At 38.7% G+C, this 26,874-nt stretch overlaps 1 protein-coding gene across 1 annotated transcript in view; it reads right to left on the bottom strand.

Moving 5' to 3' along the window:
• The window catches only part of slc11a2 (solute carrier family 11 member 2), a 227,013-nt gene that overhangs the window by 53,981 nt on the left and 146,158 nt on the right, over window positions 1-26,874 (bottom strand). The window contains exons 6-8 of the mRNA XM_052101452.1: window positions 18,883-18,989; window positions 1,311-1,381; window positions 1,154-1,221 (exon numbers count right to left, since the gene is read on the bottom strand). Coding sequence (XP_051957412.1) covers window positions 1,154-1,221; window positions 1,311-1,381; window positions 18,883-18,989 — 246 coding nt within the window. The remainder of the gene's footprint in view (window positions 1-1,153; window positions 1,222-1,310; window positions 1,382-18,882; window positions 18,990-26,874) is intronic.

Raw genomic sequence — 26,874 nt, 5'->3', positions numbered from 1 at the left:
AAATATAGTTCATGTCTCTCAAAAACATAGCACTATAGAAAAATTTTATATTAAAACAAAAAAGTGCCAGGATGGGACAAAATTAGTCTATTAAAGGGAAAATGAAACCAATACGTAATATATGGAGTTATCCATGGTGGGCTGAGGTGGGCCGGTATTTGATAAACCAGGGGTGTCCAAACTTTTTTTACTGGGGGCCAGATTAAAAAAAAAAAAATAAGGTATTGTGGGCCACACAGTTTTAATAATAATAAAGAAAGGCTAGATGCCAATACTGCATCATCTTTATATTGTATGCTTAATATTATGGAATTTTATTCACATTTTGTGTTAATAAAGGATATTTCTCTCACCAAGAACGCTTGTAATAGAACAGTAATGCAGGGTCAGTAACAAAGGGGGGCTCGGGGCAAAAATTGCCCCCAAAATTGAACAACAAATTACAAAATGTGTGGGCAAACAATGCTGTGGTTTGTTTTCTTATTCATACCATCTTATATTGTTCTTAAAATTCTACTTTGAGTAGCATTACACACTATAACATAAAAATGTTTTAACAAAAGAATGACAGTAAAAAAAAATGTTTCCACATAAACAAAAATTCCCCTGAAGATTATATCCATAAGGAAATTATTGGCCCCTTTATGTAAAAGTTCATTTCGGACAATGCAGTATTGCAACAAATAATATATTGGGTAAGAACTTGTTACATTCAGTGCCCATCCATTCAGTGTCACTGCAAAGCACAAGCAGTTTTGGGAGAGACGCATAACAATAATCAAAATATGTTACATTTCCCTGCGATGTGATTTAAGGCATTGCTATTTATTTATTAGTTGCTCAATCATAGTTTCTGTTCTGTTGTTACTTGTATTACAAATACGACTTGGTTGACACGCAAGTGTGAGCTGTGAGCACAGTACAAGCAAAGAAGTGATAAATGTTTTGAACGCACTCTTATGTCCTTACTCTCAAATGGCGCTGAGAAGTCCAGGAATTATTTTGCTTGATTCAACGGAACATCAAAAATAAACAATTTACAACAATTAATAAACTTCCCATTGCTTTAGAATATATTCAAGGAGAGTACGGACACCCCTGTGATAAACAGTACAATTAACACTTTAATGAATAGGCTGCAGGTATACTGTACCTCATAACCAAAGCTGAGAGCCATGGTAGTGATGAGGAACCCAAAGAAAGCCTCAAGTTTCCGCAGACCTAATAACAAAACAAACTAGACATTATTCCGATTACATCCAAGATGCAGGTTTGGATCATTATTTTATGATCCTTTGGCATTTACGTACCATATTTGTCCAAAAACAGGAACACAAATGTGTCAATAATGGTTATAAGCACTCCGGCCCAGAGAGGAATCCTGAAGTTGACAGAGAAACAGAAGATTAAAAATTAAAATTGTGATTGGATATAAAAAGCCGTGGCCTAAATTATTGCCAGTGACATAATTTTTGTGTTTTGCAAAGTTTGCTGCTTCAGTATTTGTAGATTATTTTTTCACATGTTTCTATGGTATACTGGAAAACAATGATAAGTGTTTCATAAGTTTTAAAGGCTTTTATTGGCAAAAACATTCAATAAACTGTATGCAAAGAGTCAATATTTACAGTGTTGACCCTTGTTCTTCATAACCTCTGCAATTCACTCTGGCATGCTGGATATCAGCTTCTGGGCCAAATCCTGACTGATGGCGATCCATTCTTGCCTTATTAGTGCTCTGATTTGATCAAATTTTTTGGGCTTATGTTTGTCAACTCGCCTTTTGAGGATTTACCACAGGTTCTCTATGTGATTAAGATCCAGGGAGTTGCCTGGCCACAGATCCAAAATTTCAATGTAATGATCCCAGAGCCACTTCATTATCACTCTTGCCTTGTGACATGGTGCTCCATCATGCTGGAAAATGCACGGATCATCACCAAATTGCTCCTGGATCGTTGGGAGACGTTGCTCTTGCAGGACGTTTTGATACCATTCTTTATTCATGGCACTGTTTTTGGGCAGAATTGTGAGAAAGCTCACTCCCTTGGATGAAAAGCAACCGCACACATGGATGGTCTCAGGATGCTTCACTGTTGGCACGACACAGGACTCATGGTAGCATTCACCTTTTCTTGTCCGAACTACCGATTTTTCAGATGTCCCAAACAGTTGGAAGGGGGCTTCATCAGAGAAAATAACTTTGCACCAGTTTTCTGCTGTACAATCCTTGTACTTCCTGCAGAATTTCAGTCTGTCCTTGATGTTTTTCTGGGAGATAAGTGGCTTCTTTGCTGCTCTTCTTGACACCAGGCCATTGTCCAAAATTCTTTGCCTCACTGTGCGTGCAGATGTATTCACACCAACCTGCTGATAATATTGAGCAAGCTCTGCACTGGTGGTGACACAATTCCGTAGCTGACGGTCCTGACACTTGCTGGACACACCAGAGACATCCTGAAGCCTTCTTCACTGCAGTTGAACCTCTCTCCTTGAAGTTCTTGATGATCCGGTAAATGGTTCTTTCAGGTACAATATTCTTTGCACCAATTTCCTTGCATGTGAGGCCATTTTGATGCAAAGCGATGATGGCTGCATGTCTTTCTTTAGAAGTAACCATTGCTAACAAGAACACAATGATTGGAAACACTTCTTCCCTCCTTTTATAGCAATCGATCTGCTCTTATAATCCAATAAGAATGATAGAGTGATTTCACCTTACTAGTACGCGTTCACACTTTCCCAGGTGCTGCTGATATGATTAGTGAAATTATGTTAGCTGGTCATTTTGTGCCAGGGCCAAAAAACTGTGAAATTTGGGTTTTTGTGATATATATTTTTTTTGGCCAATGAAGCTTTTTGCAATTATTTAAAATGCATCTGATCACTCTGCACAATAATCTAGAAACAATGTGAATTAACACCACAACAACTGAAGCAGAAAACTTTGAGAAACACACATTGTGTGTCACGGCCAATACTTTTGGCCACGGCAATACATCTTTTGATTCAGAGAACATCTCCACATTATTCATGAGAGGGAGCACCCTCTGAATGATTTTCATCCAATCACTGCAATACCACATACATGACAGCGCAAAAGAGCTGTGCATTCAGAAATGCACATGGAACACACATAACAGCAGTTTCAGCTCAAAACCGGACCATATCGAACATCTTCAACCCTAGAACGCATATGTAACTTCACCTCCCTTAAATTCAGTTAAGTAAATCTATATGCTTATTCTTTATAGAGCATCCTATTTTTTCAAGGTAAATAAACTCTAATGATAGTTTTAAGTAATTCATTTTTTTAAATGGTTGATATGGTTTCACATACATATAAAATGAATTAGGTGTTTGTGGTGACCGTGTAAGAAAAATCCTATATAACAGAAATATTGACAATTTTCATGTTTGATGGAAAATATGAAATGTCTCAACTCTAATATAAGTACAATGGACTATGTACTGTCCTCTACATAGCTTGATGTTTTGACAGTCAGATAAACTCCCTTCCCTCAAACGACTCTGAAGACAAGGTGTTTGTTGGTCTACAGGTTAAATGATCTTGGGCATGGAGTGAAACTACAAATAAACAATAAACATATTTCAATAATAATAACATCCAGGAAATTAACACTAATTACAGCATCATATCAACATCCACATAAATGTCATTTACTAATAATGCTTACAAAATAAACATGACATTTCTAGACATGAATAACGAATGTAGCAAAATGGCGCTGAATACAATGCGGCTTATGCGTTAGTCTGACGGAAGAGGAGTACTAATACTCCTTAACCATAACAGAGCACATTTATACATACTATAAAGAACATCTATGTAAATCAGATAAACACTTACAAGCAATGCTGTTGCAAGGTTAAAGATTACAGAGAACATGGCGATTTACAAGAGCCATCTTATCACTGACCGCATAGAGCACTCACTAATTCCGGATGGACGTGAATCCCGGAAAATCTCGGAATAACGCAACGTCAAATTTGCCACTAGATGGAGCTCTAACCATGAATAAAGTAAAACAGGAGTATAGATGCCAGAATAATATTAAAGAATTACAGGCATTCAAACAATTAAATCTATTAACAAATTAAACACAGAATATAAAAATCTGTAACATCTATTTGTTCCAGCACACTCCCCGTCTGGCGTGGACATCATGCCACTACTCACAAGTCTTTTGAATTGACTTAATCAAGTTTCTCAGGAGCAAGAAGAAGGACTGTCTTAGTGACAGGCCATATGAAGAACTTTGGGCCTTCCTTTTTAAAGACCTTAACTTCCACTTTACGCACTTTGTTATCTTTGCTTGGAAAGACTTGTGTTACAAGTCCCATAGGCCATTCGTTCCTTTTTTGTTGTTCATCTTTCAAGAGCACAATGCTTCCTATTTCAAGGTCAGGCTTGTTAGAGGGCCATTTAGTTTTGGGTTGCAAAAGAGTTAAGTACTGTTTTTTCCATTTATCCCAGAAAGTTTGTGCCAAGTGTTGTACTCGACGCCACTGCCGATTATGAAGGTCTTTGACCCAATCACCAGCTGGGGCAGGAGCAATTGTGACCTTTTGAGTTAGGAGTGCATTGGGTGTGAGAATGAACGGGTCATCTGGATCAGTTGACACTGGAACAAGAGTTCGGGCATTGATTATAGCAGCAACTTCTGCCATTAAAGTGGAAAGTGCCTCATGTGTTAGTGCCGAAGATCCAAGCTGATGGAACATGGCATCTAGTATCCTCCTGGCAAGTCCAATCATCCTTTCCCAAGACCCACCCATATGAGAAGCATAAGGTGGGTTAAACTGCCAGATACAACCCTGATCCACGAGAAATTTTTTAACAGAGGTATTGTCAACATTAGAAGAAATGTTAAGCTCCCTGCAAGCACCTATGAAATTTGTTCCTCTGTCTGAGCGGATTAGCTTCGCAGGTCCTCGAATAGCAAGAAAACGCCGTAGGGCATTTATGAAGCTAGATGTATCTAAAGACTCAATTAGCTCAATATGCACAGCTCGCACACTCATGCAGGTGAATATTACTGCCCACCTTTTGCTCTGTGCATGACCTCCTCTGGTTCGTCGTGCTGACACACTCCATGGGCCGAACACATCTAGTCCCACATTCGTAAATGGAGGATCAGTAGATACTCGATCTACTGGAAGATCAGCCATTTCTGAGTCTGAGGTTCTCTTCTTAGTCTTCTGCATGTGACACATTCATGAATGACACTGCAAACGCATCTCTTGCCACCCACTATCCAATAGCCAGCAGCACGCACCGCACCCTCTGTATAATGTCTTCCCTGATGTCGCACTTTCTCGTGATGATGTTTGATTAAAAGTGTTGCGATGTGATGTTTCCCCAGGGATGATAAGGGGCTTTTTTAGATCATACTCTATCTGAACTTCTGTCAATCGTCCTCCTACCCTCTGCATCTATGAACGTGCCTAAGCCTTTAAGAAGGCTTTTCCTGGAGAGCTTGTTCCCTTTTTCCAAACTCTGATACTCTTGAGCATAGGTCTCCTGTTGGACCGCCTTGATGATAATTTTCTTCGCACATAAGAGTTCTTCGACTGTTGGAGCATTGGAACAGTAATGCCAGCCATTGCAACTCAATGTTTCTGTTGAAGAACCTTTATGAAACTGACGAGTTATATGAAGAAGACTATGGCACGAGTAGTAGACTTCCAAGTGGAAAATTAGAAAAGCGCTGAGTTCCGAGACTCTTACTCATTATTGTGGTCTGCAATGTAGAGACTTGAGGTCGTACATCTACATCTGAAGAAGGATTCACAAGCTCATATTTGTTCTCCTCCAGTAGAGTTTGGGGTTTGTTTATCAGAAACTTTGGTCCATGCAGCCAATTGGTGTCTTGGAGATGAGCAGCAGTTACATACCTTGTTGCAATGTCTGCTGGATTCTCATCTGTACGCACATACTTCCATTGACTTGGACGTGAAGACTTACGAATCCGAAGGACACGATTGCTGACATATACATAGAATCGACGAGACTCATTACATATGTAACCTAGGACTACCTTACTATCTGTAAAGTAAGTAGTGCCATCCAAGGGTAGGTCAATTTCTGAAGCGATGAACTCTGCCAGTTCTACTGCCAGAACCGCAGCACACAACTCGAGACGGGGAATTGTTTGTTCTGGGCTGAGTTTTGCTTTACCCATGACGAAGACGAGATGGCTGATTCCATCTAAATCTGTTACTCTGAGGTAGACCACAGCGGCTATGGCTTTTGTTGATGCATCAGAGAAAACAAATAACTCCCTTCGTGCAGCTGTAGAAGGTAATATATTTGTGTAACATCTTGGAATGTGTACCTCAATTAAATCCTTAATTAAAGTCGCCACATGTCCCATTTTTGTTCCATTTCTTTGGGTAGAGGAGAATCCCAATCATCGTTATGGTTGTTAAGCTCTCTCATGATTGATTTTCCATGGATTGTAACTGGAGCTACCTGTTAGGAATTCCTTGTCTTGTTTCACTGTTGCCCTCTGTCTGCCATTTTTGTCACCTTTGCATTCCTTAGTTTTCACTTTTGTCCCTTGTGTAGCCCCTTAGTCTCTTTGTTAGTCTTCGTGTTCACTTGTCATTGTTAAAGAACTACACTTCCCAGAATCCACCTGCCATCATCACTGCCATTTTGTTCATTGTTCTCACCTGTGTCTTATTCAGTCATCACTCACTGTGTATTTAAGCCCTGCTTTTTGTTCACTCCTTGTCATTCGTTGAGTGTTGTTAGCCTGGTATGTGTTTCCTGCTCGTTTCCTCTGTCTTGTGTTCATTTCCCCATTGTGGGTTTTTTCTTTGTGTTTATTTGTTTATCTGTTTATAATAAAGTAAGCTTGCATTTAGACCCGCTCTCCTCGTCTGCCTTCGCTGTCTGCACGTGTAACACTACCAAACCCAAGGGGTCAAAGATGCTATCAAATGGTGGATAGAACACCTCGACGAGTAAAGGGTTTTGATTCCGTAGCTATTTTGAAGGTAAAAGTGTCAGATTTCAGACTCCAATTCAAACCTAAACTGCACTGCATAGGAAGCATATCAGATCCAAGATCCAAATCTTTGAGATCACTGGCATGATCTTGTGTTGGGAAGGCTTTCAGAACCTCTTTGCTGTTTGAAGCTATCTTGTGCAGTCTTAAGTTGTAGCTAGCAGGAGTCTTTTGCATGTTTTTGAGCAGATCCACCGCCTCTTTGACTGTAGGAAGAGACTTCAAACCATCATCAACATAGAAGTCACGGTTCACAAAGTTCTTGACTTTAGGTTCGCCGTCTTTGACCGACTGCCGAAGACAGTATGTGGCTACCGCAGGTGATGGACTGTTGCCAAAAACATGGACCCGCATACGATATTCAATAATGTCTTTGGATGGGTCATTATTACGGAACCACAGAAACCTTAGGAAGTTGCGATCTTCCTCTCTTACTAAGAAACAGTAGAACATTTGTTCAATGTCGACTGTTATGGCTACAGCTTCCTTGCGAAATCGCAGAATCACCCCAAGAAGGGTGTTGTTCAGGTCTGGTCCCGATAAGAGAACATCATTCAACGAGACATTCTCATAACGAGCACTGGAATCAAAGACAACTCTTATCTTTCTGGGTTTTTTAGGGTGATATATGCCAAAGAGAGGCAGATACCAGCACTCTTCTCCTTCCATAAGAGCAGGAGCTTCTTCAGCATGCTTGTTGTTGAAAACTTTACTCATAAAGGTAAAGAAATGCTGTTTCATCTCTGGGTTATGCTCTAGACTACGTCTCAAGGCTGACAATCTTTTTATGGCTTGAACTTTGTTATTAGGGAGTCTGCACCTTGGGGCTTTAAAAGGCAATGGTGCCACCCAGCTGTTGCTTTCATCCTTTTTCAGCTCTAATTTCATAATGTGAAGAAACGACAGGTCATTCATTGATAGATGGAGCCAATTTGTTGTCATCACAAGTAACCTTAAACACTTCTTGGCCAAACTGAACACCTTTATGATTGTGGATAAGTTGTTCCATAGAACACGTCTCATGGCAATTTCTCCAACCATTACTGTTTCTCTCTTTCACATGAAAAACATTTGGACAGGGATCAAAGATGGATGGGCGCTGCTCTTTTGTGTTAGTGAAGAAGGTGCTCATAGTGGTAGACTTATGAATACCGTTCAGACAGACATTACCAACTATCACCCATCCTAGATCAAGCTTCTGGGCATAAGGAGCGTCATGGGGACTGTTTACTTGTCTGCGAACCTTATGGACTCTAATGATATCACGACCAAGTAGAATCATGATAGAAGCATCTGGATCTAACTCTGATAAGAATGGAGCTACGGGCTTCAGGTGAGAGTGATAGAGAGCAGCACTGGGTGTCGGAATCTCCGCTCTATTGTCAGGAATGTTGTTACACTCTAGCAAGCTTGGTAGGGAGATGGTTACCTTTCCATCCACTGACTCTATTTGGTAGCCTGATGCCTTTCGACCGATGGTCTCGGTCACTCCAGAACAAGTTCTAAGGGTATACGGAGAAGCTAGGCCATTTTATTTGAAGACGTCAAAGAATTCAGAACGAGCTAATGACCTATTACTCTGCTCATCAAGAATCACATAGACTTTCATTGCTTTCTCAGGCTGTCCTTTTGGATAGACTTTCACCAAGCTAATTTTTGAACAGGATTTATTACTAAGATCCCCTTTGCAAAATTCAGTGCAATGAGCTTCCACCTCTATATGAGGCGTGGAAACTCCCTCCCCGCCATGCTGTGGTGAGGAGGCAACTACTTGAGCTTTTGAAGCTGGGCCTGGGTGTAATGCCGAAATGTGATTCTCACTTCCACACTCAGAACATTTAGTAAAATATCTGCAGTTCTTAGCGATGTGTGTTGTGGCTAAGCAACACTTGAAACAGATTCTTTTTTCTTTCAAAAATGCAAAACGTTCCTCTAACGGCTTCTCACGGAAGGAACGGCACTTCCTTAGTAAGTGAGGTCTTCTGTGAATGGGACAAAGTCTTTTTTCATCCTCAATTATCTCTTTATCTTTATCTATTTCAAAAGGAACTGGGTAAGAAACACTTATCTTATTGACTGAGACTTCTCTTGATTTGCTTTGCTTCCAACTAGCCTTGTCTGCTTTATGCATTGAATCTGTTAGAGCCGAAAAGTTGAACCCCGGGTCGTTCCTTACTCTAGCTTGCTGGCTTACAAAGTCAACCAAGACCCCAAAGGGAGGAAATGAAACACTGTACCTCTCTTTGCAACCAGAACCATGTGTCAGCCACTTTTCTTGTAGATTAAATGGCAGCTTTTGAACAATGGGATTGATGCCCCTAGCTGTGTCCAAGTATGACAATCCTGGAAGATATCCGTCAGCTTTTGCTGACTCTATTTCCATAAGCAGATCCTTCAATTCATGAAGTTTTGAGTAATCTCTGCTTGTAATTCTCGGAAACTTTTCAACACGCTCGAACAAGGCTCTTTCGATTACCTCTGGAGCTCCGTAACACTCTTCTAGTCTAGTCCATATCATGTTAAGACCCTTCAATGGCTGATTAATGTGTACTGACCTCATGCGTTTTGCGTGTTCAGCTGACTCTTTTCCCAACCATTTTACTAACAGGTCAATTTCTTCGCTAGATGTCCATTTCTACCCCTTTAAAGCATTTTGAAAAGACCGCTGCCAGGCTCTGAAGCCTTCTGGTTGGTCGTTGAACTGTATTAAACCAGTGTTAACTAGTTCGCGACGAGCAAAATATCTGACAAAGTCTGAAATATCTGTATTGTCTGGTTGAGTAGGTTGAGGTGTTGGACTTGCTATTGGGAAAAGCGAGGAGTTGCTTTTGAGGAAACTTGTGTGCCTTTCGCGTTGCTTATTTTCTACTGTGTTAGCAGAAGGATGATTCATGGCTGGTGAGAATTGTGATGGTTGAGCAGAATCTTTTTCTCGTTACATGTGGTAAAACTCAGCATTGTCTGAACAACTCTCTTCCTTGAAACGTGTAGCAGGAACTGAATTTCTCTTAGTTAACTCAGTGTGAGGCTGCGTAGTCTCGTCTGAAGGGAAATGTTCTGCCTTTAATGTTGATTTTGTTACTGCATGTAGATTCATCTGATCAACGTACATGTCCGCTGCATAACATTAACAGGAACTGTTTCCAGTGGAAGATCATATTTACTATGAACACTGATGTCAACAGTTGCTTCTAAAGCTTCTGCTTCGGCTACGGCTGCAGCAGCTTCTCTTTCTAACACTATTTTTGCTTCTAACTTAGCTTTCTCCACTTTTATTCTTTCCTCCTCATCTGCATACAATAAACATGCCTTGGCTGCTTCAGCTTTAGCTCTAGCTATTGCAGCATTTGTAGAGGAGCTGCTCGAACGTGAACATGACACACACAATCTGGTTTTGAGCGAATGTGTAGTCTCCATCGCTACACAACACTTGAATCTTCACAAACTGCTGTTATAATTTTCCTTCAACAGCGCTTTTTCACTGTACTGTCCTCTACATAGCTTGATGTTTTGACAGTCAGATAAACTCCCTTCCCTCACACGACTCTGAAGACAAGGTGTTTGTTGGTCTACAGGTTTAATGATCTTGGGCATGGAGTGAAACTACAAATAAACAATAAACATATTTCAATAATAACAACAACATCCAGGAAATTAACACTAATTACAGCATCATATCAACATCCACATAAATGTAATTTACTAATAATGCTTACAGAATAAACATGACATTTCTAGACATGAATAACGAATGTAGCAAAATGGCGCTGAATACAATGCGGCTTATGCGTTAGTCTGACGGAAGAGGAGTACTAATACTTCTTAACCATAACAGAGCACATTTATACATACTATATAGAACATCTATGTAAATCAGATAAACACTTACAAGCGATGCTGTTGCAAGGTTAAAGATTACAGAGAACATGGCGATTTACAAGAGCCATCTTATCACTGACCGCATAGAGCACTCACTAATTGGATGGACGTGAATCCCGGAAAATCTCGGAATAACGCAACGTCAAATTTGCCACTAGATGGAGCTCTAACCATGAATAAAGTAAAACAGGAGTATAGATGCCGGAATAATATTAAAGAATTACAGGCATTCAAACAATTAAATCTATTAACAAATTAAACACAGATTATAAAAATCTGTAACATCTATTTGTTCCAGCACAGACTAAGATTAAAAAAAAAAAATGTTTATAGTAAAATGACAACCTCATGTACTGTACTCTATATGAAACTATATTTCTATATTACTCTATGTAGGAATATTTGTTCTTGAAGTGGTAAAGGGTAATGAGAAAATATAAGTAGCAGGTTCAAACACACAAAGTGTTCCAGGAGCTGACCATTGTGCCCTTGCTGTGAACTATTCATCTAACCTCAGGCTGTTCCATGAGGACTGTACCTGTAATGGTAAAAACTTTGGCTGAATAAAACTTTCAATACTTGCATACTACACATAAATATAAATGTGAACATGGTATTTCACATATATTTAATTACATAATAAATAAATTTATTACAAGAGTAATCCCAGTGTTAAATGCATTGAAACCCAGAGGAAACACATATGCATTCTAGGGGTAGTGATGCAAATTATCTTATAATGTAAAAAACATTAAAATACATTTAAAAAAAAGTTAGGTTTACATGATAGAAGACAAGTTACTTTAGAAATAACTCAGGGGGCAGATCAAAAGACCACTTCACATAAAAATGATGGTCAAAAAGTAGAACAAAAGTAGAAGTAGAGTTTTTACCCACTTTTGCATTCAAGGGTTAAGCCTATTCTGGCCACAGTTCAGCTACCCTAGAGTGTTCCAAACTTTAACTAGCAGTATTAAGGCACACATATTTGATCACATGTTGTCCAAATTAAATATATTTTTTCAAATAATGGCACTGATGCAGCAGTACATCTGATCATGGACACATTGTTATGATGGCTTATTCAAAATAGCAAGACGATTAAAACCAAAAATGATAAGAATGGAAATGAGACCCGCTAGTTTAACACTTGAAGTACAGAGAATAGAGTCAATATAATATACAATTATAAGGATATTGTCAAACACAAATAACTTTTAAAAGAGACGAATAGCCCAAAAATAGGGATGTCAAAGGTAACTCAATACTAAAATGAAAAAGATGTAATAATACCATGTTTTTTGCAGTACCGTTAGTATCTACTCTGTTTGGTGCCAGCACGCTGTCTGACCGACAAGAGTTGCTGTTTATGTACGCCCATGTGCAATTTGAGAGCGATCATGGTAGTGCAGATACGCACCTCAACAGTAAAATAAACTTCAAAATCCCAGTGTAGGAAAGCTATTAATGTTCAGTAGGCAGCAGACCAAAATGTCCTTTACCACTGCATGTACTGCTGCAGTAAAACTGCAAATTCAAGTCACACATTACATTCATTCACAAAATCACCACAATGTTTAGTGTGAAGTGGGAGTTGTTACAATAAGCAAAATATTTATATTATAATAAATACTAAATTTTTACCCTGACGAGCCAAACTGTTTTCACAATAGTGTAGCTTTTCCAAGAACAAGCTCCTTTTTTCAACAATGGTGTTTCATTTAAATGAAATGTCTATTTTTTGGAGAAAAAAAAAATAACAAAAACTTGATGTGTGTTAAAATTGTTAAAAGTTCTAAATAATGTTGTAGTTGGGAGAGTGTTTAACATGTTTCACATATTTAATTTGTCTATAAGGACTGAATAGTCTGTTCCTCACCCAAAACCGATCAAATCACATCAGAAGACATGGATTATACCATTCGAGTCATGGATAAAACCATATCTTTATGCTGTCTTCATGTCCTTTTTGGAGCTTGAAAGCTTCTGACCCCTTTGACATGCATTGTATGAAAAAAAAAAAACATGAATTCTTAAAAATATTTACGATTGTGTTCATCAGAAGAAAGTTATGCGAGTTTGGGCATGAGGGTGAGTAAATAATTACATAATTTTTAGATTTCTTTTTTTTTTAATGTATTATATCTATATGGTGAACCATTAAATTTGAGTACTTTTATTATTTTTATGTCTCGGAGAACACGACAGCAGTTTTTCCAAAAACTATTTTAAATGTGTACTTGTCGGACCAGGAAACAGGGTTCCACTGTTCTACTTGCCATCATACTTTGTCTTTGCGGAACATTGCTCTCAAAGTGTTGGATTATTTACTGTATCTGTTGGCAAATTGGTGAGCCTTGACCCATACTTTCTCTTGAAGGACTAAGTTTTTTTCTGAGGCTCCTTATATAACACGATTGGCTCACCAATTTAACCTCAACTGATTCACATAACCTTATTTCAACTTGTCAGATTGTTATTAGTCCTAAATCGCCCCAGTCTTAACTTTTTTGGAATGTGTTGCAGGCATCAATTTCAGAAAAAAAACAAATTGGTAAAACTTGGAGAACCTCTTCTTTATACTGTTTTTTGTTTGAATACAAGTCAAAGAACATTTACAAATAACTCATTTTAACTCATTTTTCTTCTTTCATTGTCAAATGTTTGACCACCTCCCAAATACAATCTAAGAATTTGTGTTATAAAAACTATTGTACTACTGTCAATGGCACTGACAGCTACTAAAATATTCCTAAACAGCTGAAATACAAAATTTTCACGAAAAGAAGTCTAAAATATAGCTGCGAGCAGCGATGTCAGGCCCAAGCCGTTGGCACCGCCACCCCCGTGCCTTTAGGGTTGCTGTGCACGATGGGCAATAACGTAACCTTGCTTTGACTGTCGAGAAGATGTGTGCTGTAGAGCTTGCATCAGTGTGGGCTCTGCAAAAGTGCGCATCGAGGGCACGTATCAAATACAAAGTATGCGTGAGCACCCTTCTGATACCTAAAATGAAAAATTAGACACCCTACGGTCTCATGGAGTTAATGGACACATGAAATAAGTACACAAGACTGAAAATTCATATGAAGTGTGCCATTTGGGACAGGGCCTATGACCGTGAACCACAATAGTCACATCTATGAGATAATTCAAATGTAGAATAATTTTTTATGTCATAGGATGTCAACGGTCAATATCTTTTGCAGCACTTAAATGTGTTAATCCAGAAGGCTAGTATTCATCTGGAGGTCTTTGTACAGGTTTATTAATGTAATTATAATTTATGCTTATGTGTTCCTATGGTATGCAATGGAAGTACATTTTTATGTTTAACATGGGTGTATTCACAATACATAGCATACGATATAATATCTTAAGGTTATTTATCATTATGTTAAGTACATCACACAAATTTGACTGTATTCACCTGTAATGTCTCCAATAAGTACAGTATATTGGCCTGTATGGCCATGATAGATTGCCTTAGCTAGACTTTAGCTAACCTATTACATTAGCTAGTAGCTCATGAGTCATGAATGTTAGCAAGACACAAGTTAACTCTAATATACAACCACACTAAACCCATCCCCATCAACCATCCCAGTACTACTACGGGCATGAGAATCTACTATAGCGAACTGTCCATTTTGCTTAATAATACTACAGGTATTACCATTTAAAGTTAAAAAGCATGTATCATATTTTTCAAACATTGATTGTAAACCATCAAGCAATGTTACACATGCAACAGTCAAAATAAATTCTTCGTCAACCACATGCAAAATGTTGCAAAATTACTGACCTGTTCAGGGCTTCAAGTGCAGGTCAGTTTCATCTGTAAATACTGTAGTTTTTTCTTCGTTAACTTAGTATTGAACTGCTAGCAAATGTAAGCGGTAGCGCCCGTCTAACGTTACATTCTCGGAGAAATCAAAACAAATGAGTGCACACAGAAAACTCACAGAAGAAATGTACTGAGGTAAAAATTCTAATTGTTGTTTTTTTATTTATAACATATGATTTAGTTTAACATAACACAGCTAAGGGAGCTGTTTTGCTGAATATTATCACGATTGAAAATGTTACATTGAATTTATTGTTCAATAAACAAGTAGCATAGTTAATATTTATTATTAAGTTACTTACATTTTAGACACAAACCATATGAACTGTTTTTGTTCTATTTCACCGACTAAAATAGTTCCAAAGGAAAGCTACAGCAGTGTTTTGTTACTGAATGATTTAGCGTTTTGATCTAATCTTTTGTATGAATGACTCACTAATTAAGACGGTCACTTGCCGCCACCTACTGGCGGTTTAGTTTAATGTTGAAGTATTGCATTTTTTTTATATTCAAACATTTATTTAAAACATCAATCTCATAACATTATTTATTGCAGTTGTAATTGCAGTGCACATTTTTTAATTTGATGGGTAATAGCCCTATTGTGTCTTATTATTATAACTGAATTTATTGATCAAATGTAAGAATTTGACATGAAAGATGATGCACACATTTAATAAGGTAATACAAATGTCCTTTTTTTATATACACTTATGAGTGAGAAGTAGAGAGGTAGAAACAGCTTTGGACTTGTAGAGTAAATGCTTGTATGTACGTTATGTGCAGACCCATTTGATATTAGGACTGCTTTACTTCTAGGTTGGTTGTTTATGTTTTTATGTTCTGGTCATACTGTGAAATAAATGTAATTTAGGGGGGAAAAAAACAAGATTGTCCGTGTTCCTAAATTTTTTGGGGTGCATAGGATGGCCTGGATGGGTGTAGGATTTCCCGGCCTGAAATTGTGTCCCAGTCCGGCCCTGGCAGGACGTCACCTGGAATAATGCCAGAATTCAATATAATTATACCAGATTTCTTTCTCAACTGTTTGTTCACTTGAGACATAACAGACTCCCCAATATATAATGTAGCCTATTTTTATTTTATTTTTTTATTAAATTGTCCGCTCGACGCTAAGCAGGAGCCGAAGCTAACTCTCATCAGAGTGCGTGCGCTAGACGCCGACGCGGCTCGCTGTGTCACACAATCTGCTCGCAAACATGTATTTGAGTTGTTTTCACATTTGTTGAGTTGAATAGTGTAAAATCGCTTGAATGTTCAAACAGGCAAACATTGTATACAACCGACAAACCTTCGTGAAGATGCGAGCAAAAATGATCTCGCCTCGCGGACCGCGTGTTGTCAGAGACAACCCTAAAACAACATCATTCTCGGAAGTTTTGATATGTTAGCATCGATCAGCCCATCCCTACTTTCTTTAGACATATGTTTCATGTTTGTGTTATACGTTTCTGTAAGTTTTTGTGACGTGTTTCAGAAAGATAATCGCTTAGAGATGGCTCACCCGGTTTATTTTCATCTTAACAGGACATCACAGCGGCATCCGTGTTGATCACTGCAATAATTAATAATTCAATATATTGATACCCGATTTCTTTATCAAATGTTTGTTCACTTGAGACATAAGAGGGTGATTTCAAAACATTTTGAAAGTGACACACTTCCTTCTGCCAGTTGGTGGCGCTATAACTTTGACTCACAATAGTCACATCCATGCGATCGGCCTCTTCCAGCGAACACACTGCTGCAGTTTCATCGAGATCAGTTAATGTATGCAGAAGTTATAACACACTTCCTTGCTTTATGCTCCCTTTATATGCTCCCTTTATGGGGTTTTTGGAGCATCAAAGTTCATTTGCAATGTGTTCCACATTCAAATCAAAATATCTGACTTTCTGTTGGTCTGAGCTAATGACTGTAAATTAGAAAGTTGTCCGGCTCGATGAGAACAATATAATTACTGAGTTTTGTGACTGTAGGTCAAAGTATTATACCAATGGAGTCATATGGATTGCTTTTATGCTCCCTTTAAGTGCTTTTTGGAGCTTCAAAGTTCCAACAGAGAAATTCCCTCCCCCTCCCTCCCCACACACACACACACAGAATGGCAGGGGGCACTCTGTCAGAGAGAGACACAGAGAGAAAAATTCCAAGAAATCCACATTCAAACCACAATATCTGACTTTCTGTTGGTCGGAGCTAATGACATTAGAAAGTTGTTCGGCTTGACAAGAACAATATACACGCCGAGTTTTGTAACTGTAGATAGAGCTAAGTTATAACACACTTTATGTGTCCTTTTTTGGTCATAAGTTAATTTACTCGCCACGGCCAAAACGTTCAAGATATCAAAAATCCGTCCGCAATGTAGCATCCTTAATGCCTTGACTTCATGCTGACCGAGTTTGGTGGCGATTGGATTAATTATCTAGGAGGAATATATATAATTCCAGAGCATGTGTTTCCAAACAACCCATAATAGCAGACTTTCTGTTGGGCTGGCGTAAAACTTAGAGCACGAAAGTTGTTCGGCCCGATGAGATCTATAAGTGTACCGAGTTTCATATTATTACATGCAAGCATGTTTGATATATGGACAAGTGTTCGAATCCCATTCCAGGGGGCGCTGTCGAGCCCCCCTGCCACGCCCGGGTACCATCTTCAGCCCGGCCCTGATGGCCGCGGGTTCTGACCTGTGTGCAAAGTTTCAAGAGTTTTCAAGCACGTTAAGGGCCCCAAAACCTTGAAAAACAAAAATAAAAGCATTCTCACTCAACAGCCAAATCATCCCCCTCCCCACAGACACAAAGAGACGTAGGGTCAGTGAGAGAGGGAGAGAAAATTCTCCAAAACATCCACATTCAAACCAAAATATCTGACTTTCTTTTGGTCTGAGCTAATGACTGTAAATTAGAAAGTTGTCCGGCTCGATGAGTATGAACAATATAATTACTGAGGTTTGTGACTGTGGGTCAAAGTATAAAACCAACCCCCCCACTTTTGTCAAAATGTGGCGCTACTGAGCCACTGCACCACGCCCGTTTCTGAAACTTTGCACATGTCTACTGGCTAATAAATGTGATGTGTCTGTTGAGTTTCATGCAATTTCAAGTATGTTAAGAGTCTCAAAAGCATCAAAAAATAATATTCAAGTTTGAAGCATTGCCGCGGCAACAGTATCTAAGATATCAATAATCCTTTCACATGTCTACATCTGCCGTGTGTTTACATTATACACCTAAAGTTTTAAGTAAATCAGGTAAAAATAAGAGTGTGATTTCAAAGCATTTTGAAAGTGACACTTCCTTCTGCCAGTTGATGGCGCTATAACTTTGACTCACAATAGTCACATCCATGTGATTGGCCTCTTACAGCGAACACACTGCTGAAGTTTCATCGAGATCAATTAATGTATGCAGAAGTTATAACACACTTCCTGTTTCTCTTTTCGCGCCATCATTTCGTTTCCTCGCCACGGCCAAACAGTTTGAGATATCAAAAATCCGCTGACTATTTTTCATCCTCAATGTCTTGACTTCATGCTGACCGAGTTTCATGGCAATTGGTGGAATTCTCTAGGAGGAGTATTTCAAATTCCATTGCATGCGTTTTCCAAAAAACCCTAAATAGACGATTTCCAGTTGGCCTAAGGTAAAAAGTAAAAGTATGAAGGATATATGAAACGATGAGATCTATATGTGTACCGAGTTTCATATTATTACATGCAAGCGTGTTTGATTTATGGACCAAGATTTCAGACCCTGTTCCAGGGGGTGCTGTCGAGCCCCCCTGCCATGCCCGGGTACCAGCTTCAGCCCGGCCCTAATGGCCGCGGGTTCTGACCCGTGTGCAAAGTTTCAAGGGTTTTCGAGCACGTTAAGAGCCCCAAAAGTGCCCCAAAAGTTGCAAAAAAATTAAATAAAATAATAATAATTCTAACGAAAACAATAGGGCCTTTGCCTTTTCAAGGCTTGGGCCCTAATAATAATAATAATAATAATAATCCTATGGAAAACAATAGGGCCTTTGCCTTTTCAAGGCTTGGGCCCTAATAACAAGTGCCGTTTGATCTATGTAACTGTGATATAGAGGATGTACCGTCCAACAGACAGCAGATTGAGAGCGATGGCACAGCCAATGACTTCCTGCATGTCAGAGCCGATGATTGCCAGTTCCACCATCAGCCACAGGAAGATTCGTGGTACCTGCAGCATGAAGAGCATATACTTCAGTCCAAAAGCATGAAAAGTAAAAGTTTATTTTATATATTTACACAAGTTCACTCTCAATAAGAGAAAGAGATTGAAGAAAATAACAGAAACGCAGATAACTTTTCAAAGCTGCAGTTCTAGATGTAGTTGAAGTGTACTGTAACAGGCAGGGCCTTATATTCTTTTCTGAAAATTTGCAGATAGTTACAAATATAATTATATTATTATTACTACCATTATTACACACTCACTGGCTACTTTTTTTAGTTACACCTGTAAATCTTATTCATGCAATTATCTAATCAGCCAATTATGTGGCAGCAGCGTAATGTATAAAATCATGGGTCAGGAGCTTCAGTTCAGTTGCATCAACCATCAGAATCGGGAGAAAATGTGATATCAACCGTGATTTTGACCGTGGCATGATTGTTGGTGCCTGATGGGTTGTTTTGACTATTTCTGTAACTGCTGATCTCCTGGGATTTTCACACACAACAGTCTATAGGGTGTAAAGAGAACGCTGAGAAAAACAAAAAACAACCAGCGAGCGGCAGTTCTGTGAGTGAAAACAGCTTTTTAATGGCAGAGGTCAGAGGAATGGCCGGACTGGTCCAAGATGACAGTAGCCCAAATAAATATGCGTTACAATGATGCTATGAAATTAAAATATGTCGAACGCAGGAAACTGAGGCTACACTGGGCACAGGCTCACAAAACTGGACAGTAGATGATTGGACAAACATCGCCTAGTCTGACAATTCTTGATTTCTGCTGAGGTACATAAATGGTAGGCCCACTGCAGCCTCAGTTTTTTGTTCTTGGCTGACAGAAGTGGAACCCAACGTAGTCTTCTGCTGTTGTAGCCCATCCGCCTCAAGATTCGACATGTTGTGCATTCTGAGATGCAATTCTGCTCACTACAATTGTACAGACGGTTTATCTGAGTTACCGTAGCCATTCTGTCAGTTTGAACAAATCTGGCCATTCTCTGTTGACCTATCTCATCAACAAAGCATTTTCCTCCACAGAACTGTTAAATGTCTCCTAAAGACATTAATTGTAATTTTGCAATGCATGTAGGATATCATGACCACTCACATTAAAATGAAGACTCAGAACAGTAACCTTATAAAAGCAGTTATTCTACATGGAGAGAGTACATGGGGGCTGCCACTTTAGAATCACATGACCAGCCGAATAGTACTCACTTAAAGCTAGGGTGTACAATCTTTCAAAAACCTTTTTTGATATACTGGTTGGCAAACTTGATTCTGTCATATGGAGTTGATGTTGATGAGATTTTTTTCAATTTTACCACGGAGCAATGACATCTCAGGTCATTACCTTGTCTCTTGTATGTTGCATTTAAAGCCACTAAAGATTACTAATAACCTACATAATCTTCCAGATTTGTCTCAAATACTCCATAAGCCAAAAAGTTCAGAAGTGCTGTGGAAAAGTATTTGCTCACATCCTGATTTCTCCTGTTTTTGTGTAATTTTCATTCTAAATTGTTTTAGATCTTCAAAAGAGATAAAAAACTACAACAAAGGCAACCTAAGTAAACACAATTTTTTGGAAAAATGATCTGCCCCCTCAAACTTAATAGCTGGTTGTGCCACCTTTAGCAGCTACAACCGCAAACAAATGCTTCCGATAACTGGAGATCAGTCTTTCACAACGCTGGTGGAATTTTGGACCACTCTCCTTTGCAGAACTGCTTTAGTTCAGCCACATTGGAGGGTTATCGAGCATGAACTGCCCGTTTAAGGTCCTGCAACAGCATCTCAATCGGGTGCAAGTAAGGACTCTGACTAGGCCACTCCAAAACTTTAATTTAATTAACAAAACAGGAACCCAGTCTTCCAAACAGTTCAATTTTTGACTCATCAGTCCACAGAACATTCTCCATAAATCTTTGAGGATCATCAAGGTGTGTTTTGGGCAAAATTCAGATGAGTCTTAAATGTTCTTCTAAGTTAGCAGTGGTTTTCGGCTCACCACTCTTCCATGGATGCCATTTTTGTCCAGTGTCTTTCTGACAGTGGAGTCATGAACAGTGACCTTTATTGATGCGAGAGAGGCCTGCAGTTCCTTGGATGCTGTCCTTGGCTTCCTGGATGAGTCATATCTGTGCTCTTGGAGGAATTTTGGAAGGTTGTCCACTTCTGGGAATGTTCATTACTGTACCAAGTTTTCTCCATTTGGAGATGATGGCTCTCACTGCAGTTCTTTGAAGTCCCAAAGCCTTTGAAATAGCTTTGTAACTCTTCCCAGACTGATGTATTTCAAATCACCTTTATCCTCACCATTTCTGGAATTTCTTTCGACCTTGGCACAGTGTGATACTGGGTGAGACCTTTTAGTCAACTTCATGCAGCTTAAAAAGTTCTATTTAGGTGTTGATTTTATTGAACAGGGCTGGCAGAAATCAGGTCTGGATGTGTCCCTATTATGAATGCAATTTCATAGATTTGTGGATTTAGTAAAAAAGGGCAAACACTTTTTCACACAGTGTTGGTGTTGGATACATTTTTTGCTTCAATAAATAACATTACCTTATAAAAACTGTATTGTGTGTTTACTCAGACTACCTTTTTTTATGTTAGATTTTGTTTACATTTTTTAAACAATTTAGTATGAGATATACACAAAAACAGAAGAAATCAGGATGGGGGCAAATACATTTCCACAGCACTGTAGATAGTCTTCTCTAGCACTCTATATAGCATCGCCCCCCTTCGATTAAAGAAAGTGTTTTGATTATATCAAAGATTAGATGGTGTAGGGCTCACAGTTTAGGAGCGGGTTTGGTTATTAGCAATAATTAATAATTATCATAGATAATTATCAATTATTAAAATCAATAGAACTTTGATTAAAATCAATGTTAGCTTTTTAATCCTTTAAATCAACAATCAAATTCAATAGAATATTAATGATTATCAAAGATAATAATTCATTATTAAAATGTATTAAACCTTGATTAGACTTAACGCTAGCTTATTGTTTTTGCTCGGGTGATGACGGGAGGCCGTTTCCGGGCAGTACGGCTGCTGATTCTCGGCGGGCTGGCGGAGAATTTAGTGACGTCAACTTGTTCGAAGAGGGAAGGGGATTCATCTTTCTTCACTTCTGCAGGCAAACGGATGAAGATTGCTCGGCGGTCTTTGTTTCTGTGGGCCTCAATCAGGCTTTACGACTGTGTTAGGCCAGCCTTTGTCTTGTATCTGAATACATGAGGCCCAACAATGGCTAGAAATTTCCTTCTACTCAATTGACAAAACAGAGGTATTAATTATTGGACCAAAAACTTCTAAAAATAAGCAGATGAAATATAATTTGACTCTCGATGGATGTACTCTGCCCTACAAAGGCAAAACGCCGTAACATCATGTTTGGTCAAAAATGAGTTAATGTCATTTTTGGGGTATTCAAGACCTCCTTTATCATGTGAATAAATATCGTGAGTCAATTTGATTGTTTTAACGAGAAATTAAAGGGCTATGACAACCGTAACATCCAAAACCCTACGAGAAATCACAGCAGAACGCCGTAACAGTTGTTACGGCTCTTAGCCTTTGTTCCGGCACGCTGAAGTTGAGTTTAAGGTGTTATGACTTTGTTTCGCCTGGCATCAAGAGAGATGTTACGGTGCCGCTGTGATGTTACTGTACTCTGGCTTTGTCATACTGTCAAAGATTACCGCTCTTTTATTGTCACCAAACCGCGTAACATACACACGACACATCTTTGAAATAAAGTGTAGACTGCCGACTGCTTGTTTGTATTATTACTCTGTGATAGCGATGTGATAGGGCGATGGTTCAGATCTGTCAATGTCAGTGACAGCCCGGAGCTAGCTAAATTTAATCGGTGTCACGTAAATTAGCGCTAACGTTGACGCTGACACTCGCCTCACATCAGATGCTGAAAACCAAATATTAAATACAGAGGCATCCTACCTTTCCATGCAATCCGATATAATCCATAAAAGATATAATCCATAGCAATGCACGTCATCTGCTGTATCCACAACAATCCATACGTGTTTGAGCCATATTTCCTTCTTGCAGGTGTTCACGTCAGATTTTACAGCTAGTTATCGCTAACGTCCGTACAAAGTAGGCTAACCTAAATAGTAAAAGTAATTCCAACTTTTTTTCGGTATACTCTGTCTATATTATCTCAGAATTAAAAAGTAGTAATCCAAGTCAAGTTCGTTGACTGAGCATCTTGAGCAGTTTGGTGGCCCTTAACCCTTTAACTGTCACCCCTCCCCCTTTTTTCACATAGACATGAAAATCACTATCCAAACTTAAATGGTTGTATTTCAAGAATGCTTTGTCATATATACCTATGGACAAGTTGTGTTTCAAATTTTAGGTTGATATCTCAAAAAATTAGCTTTCAGTAAGATTTTATTTGGAGCAGTAAAAAACTTGGAATGAGCAGTCTCTAATCTCTAATGTATTGGTCCAATGTTTAATTAATTATTACTCTATATCTTGCATTTAAATACATATACCTTTGTATTCAATTATAATTAAATTATCTTTATTGGGAAAATATTTATTGTATTTATTCATACTGTACATACTGTACTGCAAAGTAACTTATCTGTTATACTGTTTAACTGTGTTAGTGTTGCCGCACTATCCTGATCATTATAGCACTAAATAGGAACAACCAAAGGTCTTCTATATAATTTAAAACAAATACCATGATGACTAGACCTTGGTTAGGTGTTCTTATAATGGATGTAAGTATGGTGAACAGCAAGTAAATATTGATTATATGTCAGTTACGGCCTTTTGCCTTTGCATGACTCCTGATTTTTGGCACATGATACAAAGGCAGAGTACATTAACTGCCAAACAAGGGTCAAAGGTCAATTTTGAGCTCAAGATTTTTTGCATACAAACATTTCTTCTGTATAGCAACTAGTTGTGAAATTTTGGGAGTCCTACCTATAATACTTTTGTCTGGACAAAACAGAAACTTTAAAGTCATTTTTCTCAGTTTCACACTCTAGTGAGTTAAGGTCTTTTGCTTTTGCAGGGCAGTACTGTTACTTCGTGTTCTACAGTGAAGAACTTTGGTGTTATATTTGACAGCAATCTGTCTTTTGAAAATCAAACTTCAAATGTATGTAGAACAGTATTCCTTATCTGTTATACTGTTTAACTGTGTTAGTGTTGCCGCACTATCCTGATCATTATAGCACTAAATAGGAACAACCAAAGGTCCCCTATATAATTTAAAACAAATACCATGATGACTAGACCTTGGTTAGGTGTTCTTATAATGGATGTAAGTATGGTGAACAGCAAGTAAATATTGATTATATGTCAGTTACGGCCTTTTGCCTTTGCATGACTCCTGATTTTTGGCACATGATACAAAGGCAGAGTACATTAACTGCCAAACAAGGGTCAAAGGTCAATTTTGAGCTCAAGATTTTTTGCATACAAACATTTCTTCTGTATAGCAACTAGTTGTGAAATTTTGGGAGTCCTACCTATAATACTTTTGTCTGGACAAAACAGAAACTTTAAAGTCATTTTTCTCAGTTTCACACTCTAGTGAGTTAAGGTCTTTTGCTTTTGCAGGGCAGTACTGTTACTTCGTGTTCTACAGTGAAGAACTTTGGTGTTATATTTGACAGCAATCTGTCTTTTGAAAATCAAACTTCAAATGTATGTAGAACAGTATTCCTCCACCTCAGAAATATTGCCAAGTTATGACATACCGGAAATCTAATTAATGCATTCATGACCTCTAGATAGATTTTTGTAATGGACTTCTGAAAGGATGTCTTACAGGTTCAATAAATAAAGTTCAATTGGTTAAAAATGCAACAGCTACTATAACCAAGAAATATGATCATATCAGCCCCAGTTTATCATTACTACATAGGCTACCTGTTAAAATTCATATACATTTTAAACATCTGTTAATTACTTACAAAGCCTTGAATGATCTAGCTCCACAGTATTTAAGCGACCTCCTGTCATGTTATAATCCATCTTGTTCACTACTATCACAACAAATCTGTCCTGTTAATAATACCTAGAATATCGAAATCCACAAAAGGAGATGGATCTTTTTTCTTATTTGGCTCTTAAACTATAGAGTAGTCTCCTTAGCATTGTTCTGGACTCAGAAACACACTCTCAGTTTAAGTCTAGAATAAAGTCTCATCTCTCCAACCAGAAATACACCTAATTTATATTTCAAATCATAGTTATGCTGCATTAGTCAGGTCTGACAGAACCAGAAACACTTCTCATATTCTATAACTCTGCATTAAAGTGAATGGTATCTATGCTAATATTTTATTGTTTTGTTTCCCGGTCTCAACTTTGGGATGCAAATCCTGAGGATACCAAAACCTGATAAATCCAACTCCAGTTCTGCCTATGTGCTGCAGTGGCAGTAAGCGCAGTGTTTAGTTGCAGCCTCGTTGCCCAAGGATGTTATGCATGTACCTGAACTTTGGCCATACGATCTTCATCTCGCTGGATTAGCCGAGATTTCTCCTTGTTCCACAGAGCACGCTAACAGATCCGAAGGAGACTGCTGAGCAATCTGTGTCTCACCCTTTTAAACCTTTTGAAGTGAAGAAAGATTTCTCTTCCCTCTTCAACAGAATCGACTTCGCTGATTTCTACCCCAGCCCGTCAAGCATCAGCCGCCGTAGCACCCTCCGACAGAGTGAGGAAATGGCCTCCAGTCATCACCCTCGCTTCGAGGAACCGAGACGGAGTGTAACGACTCTACCCGCGTCCTTACGCAACTCAAGTAAGAGGTTTGCATCTGGGCAGAGATAATCATTATTATGTGTTATTCTTGTGTATCAATGTTATTGCTTGTACAGTACAGTATACCACGTTGGGCTGTTTGTGCATTTCCAACATCACTGGTAAGACCGGCACACTCAGTTTATCCATTAAAGAACCAACAATAATGGCAGATAGATTACGAGCCATTCACTGCATCTCTGAGTGATAAAACTAAAGGTTGCCCTCCCTCCCACAATCGCTAAAATGGCTTTGGCTGTTCTCTTTCTCTCATACTAACCGCACACACACATTTGGTAAAAAGGAAAAATTGACGATAGAGCCCAGCTTTGTCCCAAAGTTATCATACCAGTGGAGACGTGTGTTAAACGGGCAGACGCCATTAACCAGTCTCTCCACCCACATTCGCGGGCTCATTCTCTGGCCAGAAACCTTGCATGACACTCTCCACGAGAGCCACGTCCACCATTTTGTGCACTCCTCTCCCCACGTCCACACACACACACACACACACACACACACACACACACCCTCTCATGTATTTTAGGCTTATCTATTACCTATGTAATAGGCTATACCTAATGTTACGGTTTAGTTTGTAGTTGGAAGTCAGAAGTTTAGTGACTGCATTGTATTGATTATTTATTGATATTACTGCATTAATAAACTTTGTTATACTTTAAAGAGAAGTGTTTTGGTATTTTTCTGCATGCACCCATGCCAAGGGCTGGCAGGGGATGTCAGTGCTCGGATGGAAGCCTTCATTATTTACCTTTTGAATGTTGATGTTATCCCGATGTCGAATTTCCTAAGAGAACAATCCTAAAAATATAGCTGCAAGCAGCAATGTGGTTTCCTCCTCAAAATGGCAAATCGTTTAAAAATTGTTCAGAAGAGGTTTGAGGTTAACCGTCCCAATGGAAGAATCCTAAAAAACATGTCTTTGTCTGAATCCTAAATGAAAAATTATGGCTGTGGATGGAAATGAACCTCTGACCCTTCACTTACCAGAACAACATCTTAGCCAAGTTAGCTATACAGATTGCTTAGTATTTCTGCTTTCAGTTTAGGTATAA

Source organism: Xyrauchen texanus, chromosome 32 (genome assembly GCF_025860055.1).
Source record: "Xyrauchen texanus isolate HMW12.3.18 chromosome 32, RBS_HiC_50CHRs, whole genome shotgun sequence".
In the NCBI taxonomy this organism is placed as follows: Eukaryota; Metazoa; Chordata; class Actinopteri; order Cypriniformes; family Catostomidae; genus Xyrauchen; species Xyrauchen texanus.
This window is presented reverse-complemented; position numbering and strand designations above follow the sequence as displayed.